Source organism: Orycteropus afer, unplaced genomic scaffold (genome assembly GCF_000298275.1).
Source record: "Orycteropus afer afer isolate SDZICR_OR568_19922 unplaced genomic scaffold, OryAfe1.0 scaffold00435, whole genome shotgun sequence".
Taxonomy (NCBI): domain Eukaryota; kingdom Metazoa; phylum Chordata; class Mammalia; order Tubulidentata; family Orycteropodidae; genus Orycteropus; species Orycteropus afer.
The window spans coordinates 5,584-17,500 of NW_006922022.1; the positions used below are offsets into that span (position 1 = coordinate 5,584).

Genomic DNA, 11,917 nt, shown 5'->3' on the forward strand with positions numbered 1-11,917 from the left:
TCCAGAAACAAGGACACAGTTGGTCTCATCCAGTCCCACAGTTTTATATACTAACTTTACGTTGATGAATCTAACCTTTTTATCTCCATAAATGAGCTTCAGACTGCCTGCTAGACAATTCCACTTGGATGCCTAAGGCTGTTGACATTGTTGTTGATGTCAGGTGTCAAGTTGGTTCTGACTTACAGTGAATCTGTGCAAGAATAACCAGTGCCTAATCCTGAGTCATCCTCACAATTGTTGGTATATTTGACCCATTGTTGCAGCCACTGTGTCAATCCATCTATTTCATACAGAGTCTTCCTCTTTTCCACTGATCTATTTTTCCAAGTATGATGTCCTTCTCCAGTGGCTGGTTCCCCTTGTTAACATGTCTAAAGCACATGAGACAAAGTCTTGCCATCCTCGCTTCTAAGGAGCATTCTGGCTGTACTTCTTCCAAGACAAATTTGTTCATTCTTCTGGCAGTCCATGGTATATTCAATGTTCTTTGCCAACAGCATAAATCTCAAAGGGATCAATTCTTCTTTGGTCTTCCTTATTCATTTCCCAGCTGTCAGATGCATATGAGGCTACTGAAAATACCATGGCTTGGGTCAGGTACACCTTAGTTCTCAAAGTGACATCTCTGTTTTTTAACAACTTAAAGAGCAGCAAATTTACCCAATGCAATGCATTGTTTGATTTCTGCTCTCATGGGTGTTGACTGCAGACCGAAGTACAATAAAATTGTAGACAATTTCAACCTTTTCTGTTTACCACGATGCTGCTTATTGATCCAGTTGTGAGGACTTTGGTTTTCCTTATGTTGAGCTGTAATCCTATACTGAGGACTGTAGTTTTTAATCTTCATTAGCAAGTGCTTCAAGCTCTCATTACTTTCAGCAATCAAGTTTGGGTCATCTGCATATCGTAGATTGTTAATGAGTCTTCCTCCAACCCTGATGCATGATCTCCCTCATACAGTCCATCTTCTCGGATTATTTGCTCAGCAAACAGACTGAATAAGTATAGTGTAAGGATACAAACCCTGATGCACACCCTTCCTGATTTTGAACCATGTAGTTTTTAATAAGTCTTCCTCCAATCTTGAAATCACATTCTTCTTCATATAATTCACCTTGTTGGATTATTTGTTCAGCATACAGATTAAATAAGTACAACAAAAGATAGAACCCTTACACACACCTTTCCTAATTTTAAATCATGTAGTATCCCATGGTTCTGTTCAAAGGACTAAATCTTGGTTTACATACAGGTTCCTCATGAGCACAATTAAGTGTTCTGGAATCTCCATTCTTCACAATATTATCCAGGATTTGTTATGATCTAGACAGTTGAATGCCTTTGCATAATCAATGAAACACAGGTAAACATCTTTCTAGTATTCTCTGCTTTCAGTCAAGATCCATCTGACATCAGTGATCATACACTTCATTCCACATCCTCTTCTGAATCCATCTTGAATTCCTAGCAGTTCTCTGTCAATGTACTGATGCAACTATGTTTTAATTATTTTGAGCAAAATTTTACTTGCGTGTGATACTGATATTGTTTGATAATTTCCACATTCTGTTGGATCACTTTTCTTTGGAATAGACACAAATATGGATCTCTTACAGGTGGTTGGCCAGGTAGCTATCTTCCAAATTCTTACAAAGACACATGAGCAATTCCAGCACTGAATCCATTTGCTAGAACACCTCAACTGATATTCCATCAATTCCTGGAGATGTTTTCAGCAATGCCTTCAGTACAACTTGGACTTCTTCCTTTAATACCATAGATTCTCGATCATATGCTACCTCTTGAAGTGGGCGAACACTGACCTACTCTTTTTGGTACAGTGACTCTGTATAGTCCCTTCTACATTCTCTTGATGCTTCCTGCGTTGTTCAGATTTTGCCCACACAATCCTTCAATACTGCAACTCGAGGCTTGACTTTTCTTTTCAGGTCTTTCAGCTTGAGAAATGCTGATTGAGTTCTTCTCCAGGTCTTTTCACATTTCATTATAATACTTTACTGTCAGAAGATTTCAAAGTGTAGCTTGAGATGACAATGGATTAATAAATGTTACTTCAACATTTCATCCATTCATTAATGATCTTTTGCTTTCTTCATGTATGATGTCTTTGATGTCATCCAACAACTCATCAAATCTTCAGTCATTAGTGTTCCATGTGTCTAATATATTCTTGAGAGGGTTGGTAACTTCAGGTAGGATATATTCAAGGTTGTACTTAACAGTCATATCAAATTTTACTTACCCTAAATAAAATTCTTCATTTCCTGTCTTTCCACAAACCTGCCCCTCTGCTTTGCAGAAAATGAGTCCATCGATTAGGCTGTGCAATGATCTACCTAAAATCTAGAAGTCAATCTTTTTGTTATCTTTTCTTCACACTTCATACTCAAATCATTAGAAAATTCTATTTGCCTTATCTACAAAATATACCACAATTCTTAACACTTCTCATCACCTCCACCACTATTATCCTAGTCCCAGTTACTTCTATCTCTTGCTTCCTATATTTGATAATCCACTCACTTCTTTACAGTTCAAAACCCTCCAACAGTTCCCAGCAGACTGGGAAAATAATCCAAACTCCGCCAAGGCTACAAGATCCCACACTGTCTGGTCCCTTGCATACTATTCCAACCTTATCACTCTCCCTTTTGTTCACATTGACCTTCTTGCTCTATTTGGATCTGAACCTTTACATGTAATGTAACATGCATCAGATCTTCACATAGTTTATTTCCTCATTTCATTCAGGTCTTGGCTCAAATATCACTTTTCCAGAGAAGACCACCCTGACTACTTCATTTACAGCAGTCACTAATTACCTTGTTTCACCTTTTTTCATGGAACATTTCTTTTTCTAACACTGTATTTTTTGTTTGGTTGACTGGCTAGTTTTACTTGGGTGGCAGATACCATCATTTGTATCTGTCTCCACTATCCATCAGCCCCTTTTTAGTAACAGAAATCATTTTGGCTTTTTGCTGCCCAAATAAAAAACTGTACTTCCCACCATTCTTGTTTTATGGGATTACGTAATTAAGTTTTGCCAATGAAATACAAGTGCTTTTTGTGGCTTCTAGGAAATCTTAAAATTAGTCCTGCGTCTATCAAAATGTCACAAGTGTTTTTCACAGGCTGTTGCTTCTTGTTGTGATTTTTTTATGTGAAAGGCAATTATTAATATTATATACCTATATTTATCCATCTTTCCATGTGGTTTATGGATCTTATGTACCAGTTAAAAAGGCCTTCTCTACTCCAAGATTATAAATATATTTACCCATAAGCTCTTCTGGAACTTCTGTATTTCATTACTTAATCTTTGATCTATTTTGTCTTTTTTTAAAAAGGCTTTTGACAGCCTAAGTACTGGACAGTACTTCCTTACATAACTAACTACTCTTGTATATTTTGCATTACCTTATGCCTTCAGAAGAAAAAACTCAGCGTTTGAGTTTTTTAATTATTTAAAGACAAGAAGTGTCAATATATGAATCAAATGTCACATCCTGCTCAAAAAGAAGCAAAGGTCAGGCAAAGGCAAACTATGCAACATTACACACTTCAGCATCTTTATTATTTTTTAAAGGTATGCTGATGAACTTACAAAATCTCTTTAAATCAGTGTTATCTAAATATTCTTCTTATAGCTTGTTTTAAAGCAAAATAGAAAAAATTCACATGTATTTTCACTTTAACTTCTCTACCTAAAAACTAAACAAGAAAAGTTATATAGCTAAAAACATACAAGGACTTGGTTTTCAGCATTTATTAAAGAACTGAAATATTTAACATCCACTAAGTTTAGCTTACTAATCAATAAAGAGTAGCATTCAGCTCTTGTACAGTGAGACACATAGTGAGTAATCAGTAAATATCTGATGAAAAGATGTTTTTTTGTCTTTTCTTTTTCTTCTTGTTACTATTGTTATTGCACAGCCTCTTCAATCCCTACCTAAAAGAAAGTAACAATTATTTCTCCTTGGGTGGTTTTTACCCAGAGGTCAGAGAAAAAGAAACTAGAAGAAAATACTCCATCAATAAAACATTGTTAATATTTGGTAATTATAATTTCCACCCACAAGTCATTTAAGGAAGAATTTTCTAATTCCCAAGTTTCTTTAGGTTAAATTTTAATTATTTTTTAATTTATGGTCAGCTATTCAGGTTTTCTCACCTAAAAATACTCATAGGCATACCATATTTTTGCACATAACGCACCCAAATAGATAATGTTCATAAGCACATGACACTCATTAGTTTCTTATGAGTGTCTGATGTGCAAGTGGATTGTATAGTTTCCAAAAACCATATAACACATGTGTTATTTGCATAAAAATATGGTGATACCAGATGATTTTATAAAAGTTCTTTTACGGACAATAAAATGCTATGAATGTATTGTGGACTTTTTACCTATGCTATTCTGAGTTTTTTCAGTTATTTAAATGCTATATTATCTGCAACATGATAATACTTTAATTACTAAAGAAACCTTTTATCTTATACAAAAAATAAACCCATGAAAAATGCAACAGAAGTTACCAAACTATTCCAGACATTATAAAAGAAAACTAGCCACTGCCCATCATTCTATTTTCCTGTGTTTACCAACTTCCCTTGAGGAGTTAAAATGTGTTTTCCTTCAGAAAATCAAAAACAAAAACCTTAAAGTTACTAATTTAAAACATTAATTACAAAATTCTTAATTGTCAGTATGTTGTTGTTGTTATATGCCAATGAGTTGGACCCGACTCATAGCAACTCCTTCTTGGGTTTCCGAGGCAGTATCACTACAAAAGTAGATTGCCCCATCTTCCTTCCGAGGAGTGGCTGGTGGGTTTGAACCACCAGCCTTCTGGTTAGCAGTCAAGTGCCTTATGCACTATGCTACCAGAGCTCCCTACTGTCAGTATAGAACTTACTTATTATAGAATAAAATAATTTAAAATTAAAATTCCTACCCCTTTTCACAAAGTTAATATTAAGTTCAGCCTAGGAAACAGCTGACTAAATAATAGTTAATTAAGGTCTTTGTTACCTTAGCAGTGGATTGGCTTCGTCTTTTACTTGTCACCTGGCATGGAAATAAGTAATAACTAAACTAGCACAAGACAACCAAGACTGCTTTTGTCACTGGCACCTAGCTTAGTTCCCAGCAACAAAGTAGGCTGTCAACTGATCTCAACAAACATATGAGAATTATTTCTTACATTTAAACAAAAATTTTACCTATCAGAACCCAAGGACAACCATAGAAGAAATATGATTACACAATCTGTCACAAAGTAGTCACTCAATAAATTATGAAAAGTAATTCCTAAAATCACACAATTCATTTAATAGAATACAGCTACTAACACAGGGAGGAATCTAATTATACAGTATCTTCTCACAAAAATTTTTGTGAATGACTGGTCAAAGTTTCAACACGCCTAAATTTTTAACATAAAATATAACTGGCTGAATTCTCTGGTTATATACTCTCAATTCCAACATCACCTGCTTCAAAGAAGTTAGTTTCATCATTAAAGTTGAAATAATGGCAACATAGTTCATGTAAATGCCCTGAAAAAATTTGTTTCCTGAAACTGATTCACAGATTTAGTATTTTTAGCTGCTACCAAAAAACAATGAAGTGACTTTATTCTACATAAGCATGACTTTTCCTCCTCTGGTATTCTGCAAATGTTGGTAAGTGCATTAATTCACCCCACACCCCCACATCCAGCATCCTTCCTCACAAACAAAATACATTCTTCATATACCAAAATCAGGAGTATGGTGGATTTATGTTCTAACATCAATGCCTAAGGCAAAAATGTCACATATTCAAAATTTCCCTTTAAATTACTCTTGATAATTTCTTAGGAAAAAGCTACATTTGCAAACTAACCCACTACACTCAGTAAACTCCAACACTGAAATTAATGCTTCAACCAAGCATTATATGTTCTTTGCTTATCTGGGGGTCATGAAAAAATGTTTAATACTATATTCAGAGATGAGATGAGATGTTCATATTAAGATAAACACTTGGGAGCTGGGGCAGATTGTTTCTATTGCATGCTTATTCTGAGGCATTCCAATAAAATGGAACTGTAGATGAAATCCACCCAATGAACAAAAACAAACAAACAAACAAAAAACAAAGTCATTGCCCTTCAGTCAAACCCCACTCATAGCTGCCCCTCCTTGGGTTTCTGAGGCAGGTGGGGCAATCTACTTCCGTAGTGATACCACCTCAGAAACCCAAGGAAGGGGCGCTATGAGTCGGGGCTGACTCGACACACATAACAACAACAACATCACTACGGAAGTAGATTGCCCAACCTTCCTTGGAGCAGGGGCTGGAAGGTTCGAATTGCCAGCCTTCTGGTTAGCAGTCAAATGCCTTAGGCACTATGCTACCAGAGCTCCTGAAATTATTCTAGTGGGTCTGAATATTTTTGTATAACAGAATTGAAAATATCAAAGTTCATGACACACTATTAGGATGATTTTTCTGATATTGTACATGTGTACTTATTAAGTTGATATGTAACACTAACTTCATACTGTGGGTTAGTTTTTAAATGGTTTGAAAAAAGTAGCATTTAATAATATATTCTTGTTTCTGTGATTTTAAACACAGTGAGAGGAACAATGAAAGACTTAAAACTGAATGCTTAGTTACTTAAATGCTTTTTTACAAACTACTTGGGAGTTCTATTACTTTCTCTTAAGTTTCCCTATGAGAGGAAGTATGGTAAGACTCAAGTTTTAGGGTGTGGCATATTGCCAATCTCATCTCTGTTAATGGGAAGAGCTATCACCTAACTGTGCCTATTACAGAAATCTCAAGAAAAATCTAGGCTATGACCTTATGGATATCCTTACCTCTTCCTTAGATTATTTCAACCATTTCCCTACTCCATGTATTTCCAGCGTCACAAAAGCCAAATGCACGTTTACAGCCACATTTTCAAAGCATGTAACCATGAATAATGAATTTTGAGGCAGAAGGTTATTGTGTTATTACCGACTGACTTCATTAACCAAGTCATTCATTGAAAATATCTTAGCTCCTTGACCATCTATGTGCAAACTATGGGAAACAGCTAAAGGACAGAGTGTAGAAGACAGGGGTAAATACCTTAGATTAGAATTTGTGAAAGTAACAAAGGCCTCTATCATGGGTTCATGTTTTTTAAACTTCCCAAGGGTGAGTTGTAGAGATAAAAGGTTTTCATTCATTAGTATCTTATTTCTCCCTTTGCTTCTTAACCAAGGAAGAATGAAAAAGGGTAAAGGCAACTTGTTAATGCAAAGCCATGCTCAAATTTGAGTAAAACTGCCCAGGTTTTACAGTTTTGACTTAGTCAGCAAAGACATGGCAAAAAAATCTAGTAAATCTAACTGTGAAAGATAAAGGAGTTTATGAACTTTTAAAAAAAACAAACCCACTGCCATGGAGTCCTTTAGACTCAAAGTAACTCTTCCCTACAGAGGTAGAGTGCCCCAAAGTCCTCCCGAGAGTGGCCCGAGGGTTTGAACTGCCTGCCTTTTGGTTAGCAGTCAAATGCCTTAGGCATTAGGCCACCAGGACTCCCCTTTGTATCTGTTGTGTTGTTAGTGCCCACCAAACGTGGTCATCTCCAACTCATAGTGACCCCTCCTTGAGTTTCTGAAGAGGTATCACTACTTCTCTCCAACTCATAGTGACCCCTCCTTGGGTTTCCGAGGCGGTATTACTATGGAAGTAGATCGCCCAATCTTCCTTCCGAGGAGTGGCTGGTGGGTTTGAACCGCCAGCCTTCTGGCTAGCAGTCAAGTGCCTTAGGCACTATGCCACCAGAGCTCCAGCACTGCCTAATAGGTTTCTATCTTGAAAACAAAGTGACTCAAAACGTCTTGGTTGTTGAGTAAGTGTCCAACATTTAATCTCCCACACCTGTCTAAGGGTTCAGGTAAAATCAGAGCAGAAGTGATAAGGATGCAAAATTAAGTCTCTCTGAACATAAGAGTGCCATGAAGCTCATTCTGACAATCTGTCCACAAGTGCAGGAAAGTAATGTTAACACAAATTGGATTAGCAAATGTTTTTCACTGACAAGAACTCCTGAAAATAACATTTCTCACTTAATGACTGGTCGGTCTAGCATCTTTTATTGTGTGTTCAAGTTTCCAGCTGGGGACTCCCTAAAAATTTCAGATCAGTGTTTCCCATTTAAGTTTGACTCTGTTATTACAAATTCAAGTGTAAGTTTGAAAACTAAAAACAAGCTCCTTCATCGATGAATTTTATTCTAACAAGTGTTGACACTTTCTTGTTCAACATTTTCAACTCGAGGGCTGAAAGCCTCTCCAGGTGCACCACTACAGTCACCCCCAAGAACTTGGCTTTTTTCGTGTGTGTGGGAGGAGGGCGCTGCGTTTAGTTGATATACAAGTGACGAAAACCAAACGCAGGACGCGGGGAGGAACCCTGCCGGCCGCGTCCGGAGAGGGGCGGGAGGCCGGGTCGCGGTGCCGGGGAGCCGGCCGGGCTGCGTGTGGGAGCCGGCAGGCCCGTCACCGCCGGGGTTGGGTGGGTCCCATATCTGCAGACGGCGCTGCCGAGGCAGGAGGGAGAGGGGCGCACTCCCACGGGCCCCGGCCCGAGAGGAGGGGAAAGGCCGGAGGCGAGGACCCTCAATACCTGACATAGGGCCAGCTCCTCCCTTAGACTGCTCAACTCTTCCTCTAGCAGCTGCATCCGGGTCGCCATCGCCTCCTCTACTGGGATGCCCTCGAGCCGCCTGGAGGCCATGGGTGCGCTGAGGAGGGGAACCTGAACCGCCGCGCCCCCTCGCCCTCGCTGGCCCCTCGGCCCCTCTTCGCCCCGCCAAGGCACATCACTTTTGCCAGCTACGCATTCCCGCGCAGAGCCAGCAAGACCCGAGGCCTCACTGCGCACTGCATGGACTTCGGTTCCCTGCCCAACATGAAGGGGCCAGGGGCCGGACTGTCGGTCCTGGGGCGGAGGGCGCGGTGAGGACGACGAACGTGCCGCCATGGCCGCGGATGCTAACGGGTCAAGTACCCTCTAGGAAACTCCACCTCCCCTTCCCCATCCTGGCGATCCCGAAACTACAGCGACGCATGCGCGAGCCTTTTCCCGCCTTGGTGCTCGGGGTCTCGCGTTCTCAGGCCCTGGCCAGCTTCCCAAGGGCCGCGCGCCCAGCTCGAGCGTTAGGCTGCGCACGCGTAGTGGCCTGGAGTGACTGCGGAGGGTAGCCCTGTCTGTCCTGCGCGCCACCCTAAAGTGCGCAGCCGGAATCCTTCGCCAGAGACGCCTCTTTCCCTCTACTTAGCACCCAGCTCACATCCACCTCTTAAAGTTTTCCTTGACAAGCCCCCAACCCCAAATGATCCCTAACTGTGAATTCCTCCCTTCAAGGTCCCTGCCAACCCATTCGTCATGTTTCATTGACCACCTTGAGGTGTTAGTTACTCAGCTAAGCTCTCCAGCATAGTTGTAAGCTCCTTAAGGATCAGGGAACAAGTTTTACACTTAGGTGTTTTTTTCACACCGCTTAGTGAAATTGCTTTGCATATAGCTGAGTGTTGTCAAAGAAATGTGGAAAGCCTAGTGCAGAGCTGGGGCTATCAGCCAGGTTGCTTCCCCCACCACCACCCTTTTTCTTTGATTTTGCAAGAGGCTTGATTTCCTTTGAGTTTTTGTCATCTTTGTTCATCGGCTACATGTCAGAGTGAACCTGGCCAACATTTTCCAACAATTTAGGTCCTTGGACCAAACTGAAATCAGTAATTTGAAGTGTGATTAAAGAAAAAAGACCTGCTTTCTTCATTTATCTTCTTTTTTCCTTCCTGTTAGAGCTCCGTGGGCACTCAACTACCACGCCACACACCAGGGTACCCAACAGGAGATTTTATTAAGGAGGTGAAAGGGCACCTGCACTGAGGAAGGACAGAAGAAGAAGAGGAGGAAGAAGAAGAAGAGGAAGAAGAGAAAAAGAAAGAAAGAGGAAGAAGGGAAGAAGAGAAGAAGAGGGAGGAAGAAGAGGAAGAGAGAGAGCAGGGGAGAGGGTGGTCTTATATAGACCTGGGATTAGGAGGTTGTACATCAGAGCTGGGGAAGAGGTCTTAACCTATCAGAGGCTATGTTGCCTTTCAAAATTCACACCTTGCAGGAAGCTCAGTTTCGACTTCCTTTAACTGACTTATGACCTCAGGTGGGGCAGCAGGGAATGAAGAAGAACCTGGAAGAGCCACGCAAGATGGCGTGGCATATCTCTAACATTCCCCCCTCTTTGGTTTTTTAAAAGGAAAAAAAAAAAGAAGGGCCCACTGTTGTGGGAAAAGAGGCGAAGGTCAATCTTCTGGAGCTGCTTCCTGCTGGTGAGGGGCGTGGCGTCTTTGGAAGCGGGGCCTTCCAGTCTATACATGCGCTGGAGTTTGTCTCTTGTAGTACCAAAACCAGTTTTCTTTTGCTTCAACTTCAGAGATGCTGAGTTGTTTTGCCTGGTTGGTGATTTGTGGTATGTAGAGGTCCTCGAAGAAGAGGCTTCTAAAGGTGTCTACTCCCAGGGGTCGGCTGGACATGTTTGGCATCTGGTGTTCTGGGACCTGTAAGACAGGCTGGGTTGCAACGATTAGGGGAGGGAAGCGAGAACAGGGAAACTGTGGAGCCTAGGTGGCCAAGGTATCTTATTAGTTGGGTGGTCTCCACGAGCGCAAGGGAATCTCTTCCAGGTCTTTGGCTTGAAGGATCATTTGGTTTGCTGTCTGTCGCAAAATTTGGGTAGATATCTGGCGGACCTGTGATTGAATGAAACAGAGAACACGGGGCGATGGTAACAATCAACACGGTGGAGATTAGGTGGCCCAAGAATGGTAGGAGCCAGGGTAGGGAGTCTGAAAAGAGGGAAGAAAAAGGTGGTGGACCATTGTTAGTGGATAGACGTTGGTCTATATTAGTTGCCCTCTAGACGAGTCTTTTGGCTGTATCTTGTACTATATCTGACTGATTTATATAAAAACAACATTCTTCTCCCAGAAATAGGCAAAGACCTTTTTCTGCTGTTGTTGTTTCTGCTGTTAGTAAGTCTAATTCTCTCCTGTTCTGAAGCGTGACTGCTGCAAGGGAGTTGAGTAATCTCCCGCAGTTTATCAAAGTTAACAGCTTTATGTGAAATAGCCTGTAGGCCCGCTAGAAGGCACTGGAGCATTTTGTCTCTACGGGTGCGGCCATTCTGCCCAGATTGGGTGTCTAGTTGGTATTCTCATCCAGGGTCCTGCTCAGGAACAGCTTCTGGACCTACTGGCATGGTAGAGTCAGTTACAGGAGTTAGACTGGTATGTTCCCGAGCAGCCCCAAGAACACGCTCCCTTTTGTCAGAATTTAAAGTAGAAGAATGACATAAATGTCATGCCAAGTTAAGTTATAGGCTTGAGAGAGGTAACGAAATTCCTTAATGTAGGTGGTGGGATTATGAGAAAGGGAACACAGATGTTTTCAATCTGAGATAAATTGGTGAGGGAGAAAGGAATATGGACACGGATAACACCTTCAAAGTCAGCCATTTCACATAAGGGACAGAAAAGGGGCTGTTGAGAATGGGTGTGGCTGCTCGCTGGGAAGGGTAGGAAAGGACTCTGGGAAAGTAGTTTCCGGAGATGTTAGTGAAGAGGAAGGTGGGGGTGGCGGAGAGCGTGCAGTGGTGTTAACAGGAGGTGGAGATGAAAGTGCCTGTCCTGAATAAGGGGGTGTTGTATAAAGTGGGGATGAAAGAGATTCAGGTGGTCAGAAAAAGAGGAAGTTGGATGCTCTGGTGGATGGGTCTCATAAAAGATTCTTAATCTAGATGGACTGAGGCTAACACCATAATCTTCTTTAAATCCCTTT

The 11,917-nt window shown here is 40.9% G+C and overlaps 1 protein-coding gene across 1 annotated transcript; it reads right to left on the reverse strand.

Moving 5' to 3' along the window:
• Positions 1-8,443: 8,443 nt before the first annotated feature.
• On the reverse strand, positions 8,444-9,064 carry LOC103208450 (centlein-like). Its single transcript, XM_007954160.1, has one exon. The coding sequence runs from the start codon at positions 9,062-9,064 to the stop codon at positions 8,444-8,446; it is 621 nt and encodes a 206-aa protein (XP_007952351.1).
• Positions 9,065-11,917: the final 2,853 nt, after the last annotated feature.